Genomic DNA, 18,655 nt, shown 5'->3' on the forward strand with positions numbered 1-18,655 from the left:
CAGCCCTTGTCCATATTTAAGCCCAGTGGCATATCAAAAAAAAAAAAAAAAGTTGAGTTGTTACATTCCACTATTGAAGAATGAGGACGTGCAATGCAATGCAGCGTGTATTACCATGAAAGAGATTATAAGCTTATGTAATAATAATGATATATTATGATAAATCATTGATTTTTAGGTCTATGTTAGGACTACTACTAATATCCATTTCAACACTAGCCTAATACTAACTAAGTGAAACCAGCTTTGAGGGGACATGTTCCCTCATCCTTAAGATGAATAGTAACTTGTTTCCTATCAACCACTCTAGCTAATCCCTAGGCTACTCATTTTCCTTTAGCAACTGTCGAGGGATCTTTACCGTGCTATGCCCGAAACACAGGAGCCTTGGTTTGACTCTTCCCATTGACATTCCATGTCAACCCCCTTCTCATGCATAAATAGTAGGGGCTATTATCTTAACTTATGCAGTGACACTGGCTTCAGCTGTAGTTCAGGATAGCTACAAGTGTCACTATGACATTATTAGCAAAGGCAGATAAAAAGCAACAGGAACCAAGATTCGGATTACCATGATGACATATATGAATCCATATTGGTTATAAAGCATCGATTTATACGATACAGGAAACTCTTATTTGAGTTTGGAATTTACAGACACCAACGTGAACTCGGTCCCATTATCTATTTAAAATATATGTTCTAGTTTGCCCACATGTCATGCTTTAAGCGAAAGAAATGGTAATGGTAATTATTACTAATATAGCTTAATAAAATAGGAAAACAAACCTCCTTAGAGAGTTTTGAACATAGTTATTTAATAATTTCTGAGTAATCATGGGCGCAGCCATTTTGTAAAGGGAGATAACTTACGGCAGACCACAATGGCGTGTTAATATAATAAAAATTAACAGACTGGGTGCAGTATATTTATTAAGCAAATGTTAACGCATTACAAATTTAAAAAATAAAAGTATCTAATCATTGTCAAAGCCAAAATTCTACAGCATATTTCATATCACAGACAAAAAATAAGCTAATATTTTAGTTAATATTTATTTCACCTCATTCAAAGAATAAAAAATTAACAAAAGAATTCCAAATCCTACATTGCTTACACAAATAAAATAAAAACTGACTTCTTATCACATAATAAACAATTTTTTCACTGATGCATAATAATTATCAATCTATGTACAATTACATAATAACTAATATCAACAAACAGGTCATCAACATCTTCAAATACTGTGTCACTGTATTTTTTAACAATTAAAAAATACAGTATCTTATCAAGTTGTTTAGTTGTTTAGAGCTTGTATATTTCTTCATGATATAACTTTACAAGGATCATGTCAAATAGAAAGAAAAGATATGAAACAGAGAAGGATCACATTTTTGACTTCAGACAGTTAATTAAGAGTTGAATATGAATTATGATAATACAACATATAAAATTTCCCTCATAAATATATCACCTCTTAGCAATTAACTATATCCAGAAATGAAATTTTGATAAAATATTGCAATAATCAATATCTGAATCAGATATGATAACATTGATTAATTTTGTTTTTTAGTAGCATCATCATAACTTGGAGGTGGCTGACTAAAACCATTCTGTTGTTGTGGTAAATAAGCATTATGGGGATTTGAAGGATTATAATAAGCGCTCGCTGCAGCCTCCCTCTCTTTAGCATTATTACCTACAATATATAAAAAGAGAATTATTCAAGCTCACTATATCAAGAACTGATTATGAAAGTAAAACCACCTCAATATAATACTAAATGCCTGTTAGAACATAAAATATACATTTACTCATGCTATCCCAGTGATGTCCATTGTGTTTGCTTGTCATTTTCAATTTTGTTAATACACTCAAAACTGACAAAAATAAAGAGAGAAAACTTGCTTCTCAAATTACCTGTGGCATTGCCAGCAGCATATGGCGGAGGATAAACAGCTGCATTAGGATCTACACCAGGATAAGGTGGCGGTGCATCATAAGTATAAACATACTCAGCTGTTAAACAATTGAAAAAAAAATTTCATCATGAAATTTTAGGATCACATGATTCAGGTTTCATTCATAAAAAATCAATTCCATTTGATCAATTTGTGAAAAGGAAATCTCAAATTATTAGGTGTTCTTTGAAGTATGTTTCATTATATTTTAGGCAAAAGCTCATCTCATTCTGCTATGAAAGCCATATTAGGATGATAGACTGCATAGCAATGGAGGCTGAACCTCTAATATAAGTTACTTGTTCACAAAGTATTAACATGAAATCTATAACCAAAATTTTGTGCCTTTTATGTAGCTGTTAAAAATATACCTGGTGGAGCTGTAGGGAATGTTTGGTAAGGAACCCAATCATAATATTGTGTATGTGGTGCCTCATAAGCTGGTGGTGGTGCCTGGTATATTGGTCCTGTGGGAGGTGAATAAGGTGGTGGCTGAGCTGGTCGATTTCTAGATGCTGAAAACAAAATGTTACATTAGAAAGGATGATATGCATAATCAAAGTGTTGCGTATAAGTATCCATGAAATAATTAAAAGTTAAATTCTGACTAACTTCAATTTCTAATAGAAGAAATATGGCAATTTCATTTTTCACCTTTCCAGCTGACCAAGTTAAGCTACTGATTCACAGGAAGAAAATCAGCTATTCAGTTCATTAAAGCAATTAATTAAAGTACTTGTCTCTTTAAAACATACCGGTAATCACGTAGCTTCTCGAATCATTTTCTATAACATGTCATTTTTAAAATTTAATATCTACCTAGTTTAGCAGCTGTCAACATACACTGACCAAATTCAATAGCTCCACCATGATTAAAATGCATCTTAAAATTAGCTTCACCATTCCAGTTGCCTGTAATATGTTATCATATGCCATAAATTAGTATAAAAACTTTGAACTCCACTGAAACATTTGCAATACAGTGAATACTGGAACTTTTAGACAGTCCACATCTACCATTTTTTCCCTAGAACAGTTTCTTTTAAGAAAATAAATAAAAAAAACAATTCACCTCCTTGCTCTGCAATAATTCTTCCTTTGATGTAATTAGCTCCAAATATTGGTTGTTCTAACTCCACTTCACGTAAATTCAGGAATGGAAAACTAAATGATTGTAAAGCATCTTTCCCTTCTGTACTGGTAAATATCATCTACAATGGTTATTCATCAATATTTGACCTCAATTTCCAATACAAATGGATGGAAACAATGTCCTTTGGAGAATTTAGTGATAGGTTTTTAAGATCTTCATGGTATGCAAACAAAACTTCCATTCACTTACATTAAAATTCTATTTTTTCACCAGTCAAATTAACCTCTTGACCTAACTTGATGACATTTGCTTTTAAACTGTTCAAATTTCTACCCTCTCCAGTGCTGGTATTTTGTGACCTAGCGTTTATCAGGTTAGATCAAAAGGTTCAAGAGGGCTGTCATTACATCTGAAAGGGCTATATCAAAAATAAAAGCTATAAAAATGGGAACGTCTAATTCTAATTAGATTTTTTCGTGAATGTGAAATACCATACCTAGTACCATAATAAAACTTACTCTGTGAGTGGTAAGATAGATTCTACCTTTCTTCTTGCCTTTAAAATGAGGTATGTTTGGACCTTCAAATGTCATCTCAATAGCATTGTAGAAAATTAGAATCCTGCAGAAAAAATTAATGACATCATGTAATCAACATTCATTCAATTCAATGTAGAACTTAAATGACACATTTACCAATCATCATCTTAATAATCTTAACAAAACAGAACAGAAGTTGTTTGGAAGTTTTCATTTCATAGTGAATTATGGTTCTGTAGTAGATCTACAAGTAGATTGTAAAATAATGATGATGCATATAAATTCATTACCACTACTTTAAGGGATTGATTGTAAGGAGCCTTAAGATGTTTTCTTAATATTATTATTGTTATAGCAGCATCAATTAATTCAATAGTAAATTGATACTATCAGTGTCACCAATACAAATAAAATTTTCAGAAAACATCTTTACTTTTCTTTAAGAATTGAACTTAAAGGAATGATAACTTAACAAATAATCTTTTCTAAGCTAGTCAGTTGGATTTCCTACTACGTCTACCCATCCATACTACACTTACACCTTACTGATACAGACTAAACAGATGTTACCTTTCCCCTGCATATATTACAACCCCATTATTTTGGGCATGAGCTGTGTTTAGGGACATCTTTTATTCTTAAGATACAGCACTATAAGATTTAAGATTATAAATTTCGCAATTTCTGGAACAATTTCCTCAAAACATCAACAAAAAATGACGTCATTTGAAATACAGAGTGACATGTAATATCTGGAAATGGATTATTTAAGCGTGTTATTTCGTCCCTGATCAATTTCGTACATAGCATAATTTTTTCTGAACTTATCTAATCAAATTCGCCCCAATGAGCTAAAAGGACAGCGGTTATTGGAAAATAAGAAATCTCATGCTCAGAGTCTGATGTGCTGTGTTTTCTTGATTTTGGTCCCTCAAAAATATAATGTCAAAGGGCAGCATTTCACCCGACACAAATGTGGCTGTAGACGAAATCCGCCGAGAAAAAAATGGCTTATTAGGACCTTAGACCTATTTCGTGTATTATCTTCCAGACATTAAAAATTGCATCACAAACTGTATGCCAACCTAAGATACATTGGGTCCACACCGAATCCCCCATCACTCGAGAATATTGCGAACGAATTGTTTATACTTGACCATAATAGGCTAAATTGCTGTGCCCTAGACTTCGTTCTTTAGTCTAGATGTGATTTTTAGCACAGCGCCACGAAAAGAGATCACAAAGATAGATCGTTAAATAGTAAGTTTATTCATTTGACCATAAAGCAAAACGCCTAAATTCACTAACATAATATACAATGCATCATTTACGATGTTATATAGTTTTAAAAGACGCATATCATTTTAAGTCGTGAACAATATAAAGAGCTATAATATAGGCCTATTTCCAACCCCCAAGGTACTATTTTTCTTTTTTTTATAAAGAACTTAAAAAAAAACCACAACTTTGGATTTTTATAGATTTACTGACATTTATTGCAAAATACCTCAAAGAAATTTAAACTTTTTTGAAGATAACTTGTGTCTGCAGTTAAAGGCTAAAGCTATTATTCATGCCATAGTTTGCTCAAACTGTGGCGGCGTCAGCATTCTGAGACTGGGGGTACAAATAGGGGGCAGATTGACTCAATGGGGTGACAATTGCTGAGGCTGAATTCACATTTTGGCTACTCTGTGTTGGTGTCATAGTCGCAAGCCTCTCACAGAGATTCTTACAAGGAAAAATGAATTGATTTTGTGCATTCTGACACATATTTTGGAGAAGAAAGGTAGACATTTAGATTTGTTGAAAATAAAGTGGGGTTCTCTTTCAACTTTCATAGGGGGGCAAATGTCCCCCCCTGTACTCACACTGGCGCCGCCAATGCTTAAAGATGAGTTCCCTTATTTTTATTTATGAAAATGAAAATGCTAATACTTATACGAAAGAAAGTAGAGGTGTTCTAATGACTTGGAAAAATACCAGTTTGTCTCAGATGTCCATAATTAATTCATAATTAGATTAATTAAAAGAGAATTATCATCAGAATTCCAATGAGTGACCGATCAAGAAAGGTCAAAAAGTCTTTTTTTCGTTTATCCAGACTGTACATACAATAAGAACATAATGACATGATTAAGAATATATGATAATTCATTAAAAACACCGATTTATCAAATAGTTCGCTTAATTTGACGCTAAAAAATAAGGAAACCCATCTTTAACACAATCATGGATATTATAATACAATCCTATTTATGCTCGTGGCTTAAATATTGGACCAATGACGTTGGACCATGTAATAGATAAAACAATTTATGCCTATTTATACGATCAAAGGCCTTAATCGATAAATCGATAGATGCACAGTAGCGTATACTCCACCTTTTGACTTACAAATACTTTTGCAACACAAAGTTGGGAATAAACATGTTTATTTGTTGCCGAATAACCCCTCCTGAACTCAAGGATCTTGCTTAAAACATCCTGCAATGAAATGCCCTTATGCATTAAGTAATATATATCAAGGATAAGGAGGAGTTGGGTTAAAGTAGATAAATAAATCTCAATAGGAACTTTGTTTATGCCACTTTGTTAAATATAGGAGCCTTTTGTTTCATACATTAATAAATAGACATCGCAGAATTGACTTTTGGGGGATGACAATTCTAAAATGTTTGAAGAGAATTTTTAGTTTTCAATTAGTTAGATAACAGTAAACAAATAGTTTGATTAAATCAATAATTAGCAATTCTGGATTAGTTGTTAAAGGTATTAAATTCAAGCCATATAGAGTTACTTCAGACGAGAATGTATTTTCATCTGATGTGTATTTTCATCTGATGTGTTACGAACAACAGATAAACATGAGGGGGAAATAAGGTTAACAATTATTTCAAATATTGACATTAAGAATATTTTTTTTGTATCACAAAAGATTGTAAATTCATACTCATACCCCACCGATGACTTCTACGATTGCCAGCAGATGCAATCAATTGCTCATCTTCTGTTTTCTAGCAAATTTGTACCTAATCATTGAACTGAGTGGATGGCATCTGCGACATCCTAGTAGACTTGAACCCACCTTTAAGGTTTTAAACCAGCCCGACTGGAGATTCACAATTGCGCTAAAAGAGGTGTTGCCAAGTCGTAAAATAGATGGAAGATGCTAAGTGCATTTCAAAAGAACAAGAAAATTTACTAGCATCATCCCTGCTATCAAACCCTTTTCTGTATCACATTTTCTCCGAAATTGTGTTTAGTACTTAAAAGATTTTACATCATACTGAATTTATGCGTTATATTTCTGTTTTATATTTGGGTGTGGAATAGCAAAAGTTTTCATGTCTGTAATTGTATCTTAAAGATTAAATTTTGTTATTTTAGATACTTTTAATTGGGTTAGCAATGAATGTATACACCACTTCTACCACCACGGGTATATCTTTATTTAAATAAATAAACCTAAATTGTAAATATTATTATGACTTTTTAAGATTTCTAGTCCAATAGGTGCCAAGTTAAAGATAAAAATAGCCAAGACAGTAAATGAAAATAACAGACGCGTTAATTACGCCTTCAGTTCAAGTCTATTAGTATTATTATTGATGACAGGCAATAGAAACTTCCAAAGGAATAGCAGGAAATACCAAATACCTGTTATATATAATTGTACACCTTTCCTCGCTGACTGAAGCTGTACTACATTAACATTGAGAGAGAAATACGATATTAACAGGTATGTTATTTACTCAATTCTCTATACAATTCTAAAATTATACCTTGTTTAAGGCTTAGTAATTGTCGATTATTTTCAAGATTATGCCACGCACAAAGATTCTGCGATCGATGTCATTAAAATACAACATCACAGTTGACCAAACAATTGGTTCTATAGTGCACCTTGAAGCACTGGAAGTCGTTTATTATTCGGTGCCGTTGCCAATATCGACATTTGACTCTGATTGTTACTGCTGCAGCCTCATTCTTAATGGCATAGTTCTCATTATTTCGAAATTTCTGTTGACATCATCATGATTTTATTTTCTTTTTGAAGTATATTAGATATTTATGAACAAATACGTATATTATACACTCTCTCGAGGTATCAAATTATTTGCCGTGGGCACAATATATAGATGTGTTATTAACCTAAACTCGCCACATTTTTCGGATGGATTTAGTTCAATTTAGGGTATATATAGTATAAAGGTTTATTTTCATTTCGGTTTAGGTGGTATTTAATGCGTTGTTATGGATATTTATAAATTTTGAGGATCCAGTCTAGAGAAGAATACTAAAACTGTCATTTTTTGCATCTTTAACAGTCGCTAATCCTTCCGAAGATTGAGGAATGTCTTGAGTCAGAAAAACTTACCATTTATTCCTTTGATGACAATTATTAAATTGTTCACGTTTCACCTTTAGTTTTTTTTAAAGATACAAATCATATTTTCATCGATTGCTGTATGATGGCTTGTTTTTGGTGGAATGTTATGTATTTTAAGTTGTATTATAACATTTATATTGAAATTTCATGACTATAATCTTCAGATATCTAAAATTAAACCTTTAAATATATATATAAAAACCATGTGTACTAAGTAGAATTCCACGAGTCTACTTCTGCCTCCGAATTGAAATTTTAAACGGGAGATCTTGACAGTATGTACACGATTTTGGGAACACAAAGGCATTTTCAATTAGCCACATTCCAGCTCAATAATCTTGTCTGAAAAAAAAATTGCTGGCCAGAAGCTCTAATGAATGATGTTAGGCCTATACATGAGAAGAAACCAACCTTTAACCCAACCTAACACAATCTAAATCGAAAGAGAGAAACATGTGAGTGTAAGGGATAGCTACATACTGTAGCAGATCTCATTTCAATGCGAGATGATTCCCTACCTAACACCTCACTAAAAGACTACAGAAAGGAAGCTATATTGGATGGACAAACTCTGAACTCCATGCAATATAGTCTGTGATAGACTCGATCCAATTGAATCTTCTCATAATTGACTCCTCTCTCCCTTTTTTTTTTTTCGTTTTCTTTTTCTTTTTATAACTTTTTAGAACCTAGTCATACGCTCTCATCTTTTATTTTATATATTTTTCATTATAGATTACCGGTACTGTTTTTATGTTCAAAACTAAATACCAACTCTGTTAACTCCACCCTAGTTTATATCTAGCAGATCTCTTTAGGTTTTAGGAACTTCTTCACTCAATCACTCTTAATACTAATTAATAGCTAAGATATGTTCAGTAATTAGACCTACTCTATTACCCTTACTCAAGCTCAACCCCATGAATGCCCAATATCAGTAAGAACACCATATCTCCAGCAAGTATCAGTCAAGCTCAACTTTCGTTCTGTAAGGCCTAATCTTCGACCCTGCCGATGGATTCCGATACTCTTTCCATACTTTGGGCAGTCCTCATCCAAACCAACATCACCTCAAAACAAGAGACATTAGCTAATTCACTTCACTCATCAATGTTGATGGCAGGAGAAATGGGGTAGCTATCCTTGTACCAACACACCCTCACACACATATACACATCTGCTCTCATCTCAAGACCCAGAGAGAAAGATATCACTTCCATCTACCGGTCACCAAAGTAACAGGGATATGCACCTGTAGAATCGCAAATCGCTGTCTAATCACCCCCCCCCCCCCATTTACAATACATGCTAGAAATATATCTCTAGAACCCAGCCTACTCAAATACAGGCCTTTCTATAGGAATTTTTCAATTGGTTCAAGCATCAAAGTATTCCCACAAGCGCTTGACTAGAGAAACGGAGCCCCTAAGGCGCAATTGTAAACATATTTATTTATTATTGCGCTTAAGGGGCTCCGTATAGGGATCTGAAACAATGAGAAAGCATGTAAGTACATCGTCAAAGTCAACGAAAGTTTATATACATACAATACAATAATCGGTTAATAATTATTGTCCCATCTGACATCAATAAATTTTTCAATAACTGAGGAAAATATTAGTAACAATGGTTACATACCTTATAACAGTGCAAGTCTCTACCAGCATAACAAGTTCTGCATTAAATAATTGGCGCTTTGGTCGCATACAGTAACTTTTCTTGACACAAGCTGCGATTTCTAACAATTGAGTAAAGGTGTGTCGAGGGTTCGTTATATTACTCGTTGTTTTCTTTAATGCTATAACACTACAGAAACTAATTCTTAAAGGGAGACAAATCGAACACGCCTTATCTGGAAACGTCTTCACTGACAATAATTCATCCACTAATCAAGATCTGGAGTTGAATCTCTATCGTACAGTGGTGTAAGCTATTTTCGTGCATATAAGGATTCAACACCGAATTTTGTCAGATTTAAAAAACGGAAATTTTATTTCTTATGTCTTAGAAGTTTCCTCAGATATTCTATAAAATAATTGAAATTGGTTTGTTTCGATTTACTTTATGGACACTTTGACTTCGTCAACTCGACAGCGGCGGCATGATGCGTCACCTATGTCCGTGTACAATGTTTGATCTATGAATAAGTCGAGAAAACCCCGTTGTATGGCTATCCAGTATAAGGTTTTATGAAAATAACTCTCTGATAGAAGCACTGGCCTAGGTCACAAGTATAGACTGTGGATTTCAGCATTGGAATAAATACATAAATTTGATAGAAATTACCTACTTTACAAGATAAACAAATAATTCAGAATTGCAAAGCGATGTGGAATAACTTTTCTTAGTATATATCTCTGATAATATTTCATAATAACTAATGACAATTCCTTCAAAGATAAATGATTTAAGAAGAAAAAATTTACTGACAAAATTAGATAAGTAGCCTAAAACGTAAGAGTGATTTATTACTTAAAGTCATTGAAACTAAAAAGAATATTGCCCACATTGTGATCCATAGAATTCTTTTCTTATCATTGACTTAAACAATGTTTATACCATAGTCAGGGTGTGTTATATTTTTTAAAGGTTGGATGGGAATGGGATGGGGAATATTGACCCTTTTGTACAGAGATATCGTTTGTGCATAGCCGGCTCCTATATAACAACATTTAATCCACCAATAAAAAATTGATTGAAGTAAATTTGGGTATTGGGCTTTAATCGAACAATATGTGAAATATTTTAAAACATATTTGCAACCTCTCCTTCTCCTCTGCCAAGTATTTATTTGTTTTCTTTAACCATTGTGTATTTACTGAAAGTCGAATGTAAACGCCATATTAATTCTTATTCTCGATGTATATACCATTTGTAACATATCGGTGTAATGTAAATATTTAAAAATATGTAAACTATGATTAATGTTGTTATGTTTACAGTTTGTAATAAATATAAGATAATTATTTTGTCGAGCCACTGTGAACCAGCCAAAGATTGCTATCTTATCCCGAGTATTACAAAATATAATCTTCAATATTTCTTCCATGTTACTGTGAATTATTTTTATAAAGCATATTATTTTGTCTAAGTATTACACAAGTGATAATTATAGTATGTACGACCTTACCTTGTTCCAATTCTTGCCATCTAACGTCATATCATATTTCATTCTTAAGTCGGTCAAATTGATTTAGAAAATTTTTTGCTTTGGAAGCTCTCAAATCTGAGAGAATCAAGAAAGCTCCACCGAGTCCAATAGCCTCTTACCATTATTTGGCACTGTTCCTGGAATTGTCATACTTATTGTTCTGAAGAGACTAAGTAGTCAGACTAATTTCTCTGTAATAGTAATGTCAAGTGATTGAGAAATCCTTCATAGAAATAATTTTTCACTTAATTAAGCCAATGCTAATTAGAGTGCGCAAGTGGGTAAGGTTCGAAATAACCATTATCAATAACCTTTCAGAAATGGAGGGAGAGGCGGAGAAACCACCTGAACACAGGGAAACAGCAGTTTCACCATCAAGTCCACCAACATCATCACCTTTCAGTCCACTACCTCAACTATCACAACTACAGCCCGATTGGAACGTCCATTATGTTGATAAAGAAATGGTTGCACTTCAAAAAAAGAAATTGAAATTACAGATCGAGAATTTGAAATTACAGAATCGTAAATTAGAAATGGAGATTTATTCTTTACAGTTGAAAGAGGGGTAAATGTTGGGAAGGAACGGGTAACATAACGACGGGCAATGTAGTGTTTTAATATTAGAATATTGTTTCATATTCTGTCTGTAATTTGTAATATAATGTTGTATAATATACCGTAGTTAATTTCAGTTAATTGATATTGGTGGAGTACTCCGACAGCTGTGTATGAGAAACTGAGAGATGTCCCCTTGAGACGTGCATCTGTTGGAGCCCCAAGTAGCTAACGGGTTTCAGATGGCCTGATTTGAATTTTGAGCATTTAGAGGGCTTAATTGTCACTTCAAAATAAGAACTTTCACGGGCCTTTGGGGCGTCATGGCCAAAAATATCCCATAAATACGCCACTGTCAGCAAATTTCTTGGCCTTTATAGGCTATTATTTTCGGAAGAGAAAGGTGTTGACGTTAGATAAAACCAAACGTCATACTGAAAAAGCACTATGCGGCAGATTCAGCTTTTGGGCATCTACCGAATGTCTGCTTTAAGATAACTGCCTAGAATTGCCGAATATAACAAAACATTTTCGACGATGATACGTCATTTCAGTACTGTTCTTTTTACTGATATTCAAATTCACATAAAAATGTAATCGGTCATAGCGATGCAAGTAGCGCCGGATGAATAAATGTCCAGTTGCAGTTAATAGCAGTTTGGTGGCGTAAGATACATTATTTGAGGGGCCGTGCAGGGGCCACAACATTTTACACTATGTAAATTGATGAAAATGTTGAAAGTGGGTGGTGGAGGGGGCAAATCCGAGCCAGCCTCCCCTACCCGTAGAAACGCCACAGTAGCATTTGTTTTTTTTCGGATGAAATATCAAAGAACACATCATAGACTGATGATCCTAATTTTATATCAATTCTTCATTTAAAATATGGAATATGAAACAAAAACATAAATTTACAACACCACAAAGTTGAGTTGGAATTACATTGAAAACAGTACAGATACCTCTTTCAATGGAAAATTAATGTTACTAATTGACAGGCATAGTTCATAAACATTAAACATGATAGGATCATATGTATAAAAATATGACTAGATTGCACTGATGAAGCAGGGAGGGTTTATCACAATTGTAAAAACATCATATCTAATATGACAAACTAATTAATGCCTAGCAAGATACGCCCACTTCTCTGATACATTTTCAGTATATCTAGGACAGTCACCGATCTGCGTCAAATCGTTCCATTTGTTGATTTAAACAAACACATGTTATTAATCATGGGCAATAACTCAAATTCCGTTGATCGAAAAATCGTCAAATTCAAACTTGACTAAAGTCTCATTGTAATAGGTGATCACATCAAATTTCTCTAGTCAAGATTTTAATTTCTCTATAGTGTTCACAAACAATTAAGTCAAATGCAATAATTCAAAAACCGTTCATCGAAAGATCGTCTCCTTTGAACTTAACCATGTGATCATCATTATAAATGATCACATCAATTTTCATTTAAATCGGATGAAAACTGTAGTCCCTATTGTGTTCACAAACAAATTTTTACGCTTTTTGCCTAAGTCAAGTGCAATAACTAAAACAAAGATCATTGAAAGATCGCCAATTTCGAAATTTGTCCAAGATCTCATCATTATAAATGATCACTCCAAATTTCATTTAAATCGGATGAAAACTTTAGTCTCCAATGTGCTCACATTTTGACGCGTTTGTCAAGGACATTTACTAAAAAATAAAGAAAGAACGTCAAAGTCGGGGAAACGACAATATACGACCACATTATAATGTGGGCGTATAAAAATAACACAAAATTACCATGCATGTAATTGAGATCAAGTGGTTTTTGACATTTTCAGATTAATAACATGATTTTGAAATAACATAATTATCAAACTATGAAATAGAGTTATTTTGCTGAAATATCCAACAAGTGAAAACTATGAAGTGCACAATAATCATTTAATACAAACATAAATATTTCATTGAATACTATTACACACACAGCACTGCTCTTTTGTGCATATCTATCATCAAAAAAACACACACAACATGATGGGTTGCTATAATAAAATATCAAATATTAAGTATTTGTTCAGTGTAAAATATTTTATATGCTGTGATGTATTAGAAATGTTATAACAATCCATATATTAATATTTCTAGTGATTACTTACAAAAATAACACAGTTTAAAAATTGTTTTAAAAACATAAATATTGTGAATATTTAAAACATTATTTACAGTAAGAACAGGTAATGCCAACAATTCTATATATATATATATTGAATATATATATATTACATGGCTTCAACCACTTATCATTGGAATGTGAAACGATGCTTAGGCCACACCAATTTTAATCTTGTTTTATGGATTTTCCTACTTTGATTATCCAGAAATCAGTCCTGGCCTTCGTAAGGTTTTTTTTTTTCTCTCCTGCCTTTCACACAAATTTTGGTGTTTTTTGTTTCCTTTTTTCTCCTGCATTTACAAATTTTAAGAAAATAAATTGGTCTGGCATTACCAGCAATAAAAATTATATAGAAGCAAATTTGGCAATCCCTTCAGTTCTTTTTTGCAGATCTTATGTACTTCTCTGGTGCTTAAAATAAATATACAACATTAACACAAAACATGATAAAGAAAAACAAATAAGTGACACAAAGACAATCAATATCACAATATCCATAACAACCGGTATTATACAATAATATAATTACTATCCTTAAAATGCAATTAATATAAGATTTTGATTTAAATAGCTAGTAAAATGATCATTGCAGGTATCTATCAATCTGTACTATGCTTTTCAGGACTATGTAAAGCCACATTTTACCACAACAGTTTAAGTATGTTTTCAGTTTATTGCAACACTTCATAAGACTCATTCAATTTTCTTTCACATTATAATACTATTGTTGTCATAACATTATCAAAAATTAGTGTTATGAAAATGAAATAATATCAAGAGGAAATCAAGCAAGAAAGTTGGACAAAAGGCTTTTTTGGTAGTAAACAATATCATTTGGCTAACCTTTATCATTGCCCTTTACAGATTGATACACAATTCTTCAAATGTTAAAAACATCAACCTTTTGAGACTGCTCATTGTAAAATCGTATAATATCTACATATAAGCTAAAAACTATTCAGTTTCTTTATACGGTGGTAAAGGTCCAATGATATCATCATATTTAGGTGGTAATACCATGACAACTGCCTGGTGTTCAGTGGATTGTTGATATTGGTGAATGTTATCGTCATGAAGAGTATTACTGGTAACTACAGTATCATATGATGGTGGGGGGTCACTTATACCAGCATTTGGTATCTGATCAGTTGATCTGGTGTAAACAACTGAAAATAATGTCAATCAAAACTATCAAAAAATTAGTACACAATATGTAATGAAGAGAAATAAATGATACTAGACACAGAATAAAAGACAAGAAACCTCATCTGTGAAACAATAAAGTATATTCAACAGAGCTTCTCTGTATACAAAACTCATAGAATAAATTTGCGATTGTTGTTCTGTACAACAGAAATTTCAAAATGTAAAGAAAGCTTGCCAGGCAAGGTAACATACGCCCACTGGCAGCTGTCAGAAATGATAAAACAGTCTTTAGTGACTAAAGTACGAATTTTCTCATATTAAAGTAAATTTTATAAGTTTGAATTCAATGATATATTTACTGCCAGTTATTTATGCTGAGTAATTCCACAAATTTTTTTTTTTTATAAAAATCAATATCAATAACCCAAATTCATCAAATCATTAAATCAAATAAATAGTCTCTATTGTGTTCTAGAACAAATTTTGAAGCATTTTATCTAGGTCAAGGGCTATAACTCAAAAAGTGTTCATTGAAAAATCATCTAGCTCAAACTTGTCCAAGATCTCATCAATATAAATGATCACACCAAATTTTATTAAAGTCTGTTGAAAACTGTAGTCTCTATTGTGTTCACAAACAAATTTTGACACGTTTTTCATAAGTCAAAGGCAATTACTCAAAAACCTTTCATCGAAAGATCGTCAAGTTCAAACTTGATCAGGATCTCATCAGTATAAATGATCACACCAAATTTCATTTAAATCAGTTGAAAACTGTAGTCTCTATTGTGTTCACAAGAAATAAACCGACCAACAGATAGAAAGCTTTATGTAAGCTCAACTGTACCCTTCAATTGGCTAAATCATTTTCAATACGTTTGGGGGGAGTCTTTACAACCTGCTAATCTTAAATGAGAAATTAAAATAATCTAAAATTAAGAATATTAAATATTGATTACCTGAACATGTATGAAAACATGCACCTTGCTGATGTGGAAATGGTGCTTCGTCATCATTTCTAGATTTTCTAGATATACATAGTTTACACATTTTACCTAGTATTATAGTAGCCATAATAATAATACCACCACACACTGTGAAAAAAACCCAAGAAACAATCTATTAATTCAATACTACCAAAACTTGAATACAATGACAATGAAATGTTTTTGTAAATATTATTCATAAAGAGCAACAAGTTCAAATAATTTGACTTATTTAAGCGTTGCTCAGAATTAGTGTGACTGAATATAATGAAGTTCTCCAATACAGTGACCTGCACATAACTGATCAAATTGTTACAATATATGTAGGCTAAATCACTTACCTATTCCCATAACACACAGCATTATAGCTACAGAGTTCTTTTCATGAACAGCATCAGCTATAAATATGGAACCCAAAAATAATAAGATCAGTCCTATAAATGCTGTGGTAATAAATCCTAACATCATTTGACGCCATAGCCTACAACCACCTTGTTTAGAACATTTCATAGATAAACATGGTCGCTGACAATCAACATAGTTTCTATACTGTGGTCTACGTCTGTTAGGAGCAGGCATTGGCTCAGTTGAAATGCAATCTTCACAATTCTGTCTCTCCATCTTTGGAGTTTGCTACAAGAGTGTCTGTAAAAGATGATAAAAGATATATTTATTTATTTATTATATAGTAGTCTTCATTGATCATTAAAGTATCAAATATTAAAAGTATCATTAAATAGGATCTAATAATTACTTGCTGATGTTACAAATGTTTGGTTCATTTTTTTACTTACTCAAACCAATTATTTCCATTTTATTTCTTTTAAAGTATAAAAATTAGTTAGCTTAAAGGTTACATGTAACATGAAGCCATTTGAACATCACAATAATATCAACCCAATCACCAATGACAATGATATTGGGAGTTAATTACATTTCACTGATTTTTCATTTTATCTTTTTCTCAGTCCTCAAATAAACTCCCTACCAGAAATGATCCATATAAGAATCTCTTCTGTAAAATCTAAATTTCAATAGGTTAATAATTGATTTCTTAATTGCTTGGCATTTGCATTTCATCGACCCACAGACCAATACTCTCAATAGTTTTTTAAAGTTGAAAGTTCAATTCATACACAGTGATTTGAAAAAATATTAGTCACGTAACCTAATTTCATGCATCTCCAAAAATGATGAACAATTTACATGTGTGACCTAGAGGGCCCTCCGCATTTGCATGTTTTGATAAACATAAGTTATCTCTATAACATCAACATGCAGAATTTTTCATATCGTTTCAGAATAGTGTCAAATTTATTATCTACTTCTGGCATACATACAAAATGGCGAATTTCAATTATATTGTCACTATTTTTATTGGCCAAATTTCCTTATAATCCCCAGCTGTAATCGGAATTCCAAGTGTGGTCTGCTAGAATATAATATTCCAGGGAACAAGTCACATGACAAACTAGAAGATTCCATGACAGCAGAAAAATTCTATGGAACTGGAACACAATGTAGGCCACAATCATATGTTGTTAAGCAATGAATGTTAGCAATAAATTACTATTATGTTTTATTTATCTAATTTTGTCAGTATTTATTTTTTTTCAAATCATTGCTCTTCAAAGGAATTGTGATTAGTAATAATGAATAGATTACAAAGATAAATACTAAGAAATGATAATTCTCCACTGAGAATCTCTGGGTTTTTCTTTACTTATTTATAGATGTAACATTGTACAAAATAGGCGACGCATTTTGCAGCAATGGTCAAATTAGATACTCATCAAAGTGAGCAATTCATAGAGAAAATCGAAACAAACCAATTTTGAATTTGATTACTTTATAGAATATCTAAAGAAACATTTGATCTAATAAGGCACAAAAAAAAAATCTGTTTTTCAATTATGACTAAAATTGGTGTTGAATCCTTGTATGCTCTAATATAGGTTACACCACTGTATACGCATTTTAGTAATATAATAAGGACTAGGTTATTTCCAAAGAAAGGCCAAAACCTAATTTTTATTTGGCTTACAGAAGTGTTGTTGAGTGTATCAGTAATGATTGAAATTAAATGAACATGCACCTCACCTGCAACTGCAAGTGCCAGGCAATGCCCTCTAAGTAACTCCTGATTTACATCCCTAACGCAGCCTACCCTAGTTGTTAGCTTTGATGGCTCTGCAATACTAATAGTTTAATCAAATATAATTTTATCATTGATCTATTTCATGAATCCATCACCATCCATTTTTAGTCATTCGAGATGCATTATTCAGAGACTGTTCTTGTGACCTTGGCCTTGTTTATCAACGGTCTGAGATTTGTCCATTAATAAACTTCAGCGAATTGTCCCACACTAGTTTTAAATATAATTTTGCAATTTAAGTGGAAAAGAAGATCGTGCTTATAATACTAGCAATTCATCATATCAATAATACAGAAACTGTTAGTCGGGCAATACAGTCGAATACCCAATCGTGTTACGTGTAATTATAAGATTTGGAAATACAACGTCAATTCGACCAATCTATACAACGTAACGAGTAATCATCTTCATTTGGCATAGTACGTAGTCAAACCACATAGAGGCCATAAAAAAAAATTACTTTGGTTGGTTGGTAGATGACAAGTTAACGTTCGCTTCC

General features: G+C 32.4%; 2 protein-coding genes across 2 annotated transcripts; both read right to left on the bottom strand.

The window, feature by feature from the left end:
* Positions 1-916: 916 nt before the first annotated feature.
* On the bottom strand, positions 917-4,321 carry LOTGIDRAFT_216116 (hypothetical protein). The gene is made up of 7 exons (XM_009057738.1): positions 4,171-4,321; positions 3,580-3,682; positions 3,041-3,179; positions 2,788-2,880; positions 2,340-2,483; positions 1,928-2,026; positions 917-1,706 (listed from the first exon to the last, which is right to left on the bottom strand). The coding sequence occupies exons 1-7, from the start codon at positions 4,227-4,229 to the stop codon at positions 1,564-1,566; spliced, it is 780 nt and encodes a 259-aa protein (XP_009055986.1). The 5' UTR covers positions 4,230-4,321; the 3' UTR covers positions 917-1,563.
* Positions 4,322-14,196: 9,875 nt separating this feature from the next.
* LOTGIDRAFT_232728 (hypothetical protein) lies at positions 14,197-18,251 on the bottom strand. The gene is made up of 4 exons (XM_009057739.1): positions 18,099-18,251; positions 16,340-16,643; positions 15,972-16,106; positions 14,197-15,032 (listed from the first exon to the last, which is right to left on the bottom strand). Exons 2-4 carry the CDS (start codon positions 16,617-16,619, stop codon positions 14,821-14,823), a joined length of 627 nt encoding a protein of 208 aa, XP_009055987.1. The 5' UTR covers positions 16,620-16,643; positions 18,099-18,251; the 3' UTR covers positions 14,197-14,820.
* Between the last annotated feature and the right edge of the window lie 404 nt (positions 18,252-18,655).

This window comes from Lottia gigantea (genome assembly GCF_000327385.1).
Source record: "Lottia gigantea unplaced genomic scaffold LOTGIsca_31, whole genome shotgun sequence".
In the NCBI taxonomy this organism is placed as follows: domain Eukaryota; kingdom Metazoa; phylum Mollusca; class Gastropoda; family Lottiidae; genus Lottia; species Lottia gigantea.

What these genes read in the sequence shown, in the direction of transcription:
- LOTGIDRAFT_216116 (XM_009057738.1), bottom strand. Translation starts at nt 4,229, where the DNA reads ATGTCCCTAAACACAGCTCATGCCCAAAATAATGGGGTTGTAATATAT. An exon ending in GTAATATATGCAGGGGAAAG is followed by an intron (nt 3,683 to 4,170) that starts GTAACATCTGTT and finishes TTTTTTCTGCAG; the next exon opens with GATTCTAATTTTCTACAATG. An exon ending in TGCTGCTGGCAATGCCACAG is followed by an intron (nt 1,707 to 1,927) that starts GTAATTTGAGAA and finishes TATATATTGTAG; the next exon opens with GTAATAATGCTAAAGAGAGG.
- LOTGIDRAFT_232728 (XM_009057739.1), bottom strand. Translation starts at nt 16,619, where the DNA reads ATGGAGAGACAGAATTGTGAAGATTGCATTTCAACTGAGCCAATGCCT. An exon ending in GCTGTGTGTTATGGGAATAG is followed by an intron (nt 16,107 to 16,339) that starts GTAAGTGATTTA and finishes TTTTTTTCACAG; the next exon opens with TGTGTGGTGGTATTATTATT. An exon ending in ATGTTTTCATACATGTTCAG is followed by an intron (nt 15,033 to 15,971) that starts GTAATCAATATT and finishes CATTATTTTCAG; the next exon opens with TTGTTTACACCAGATCAACT.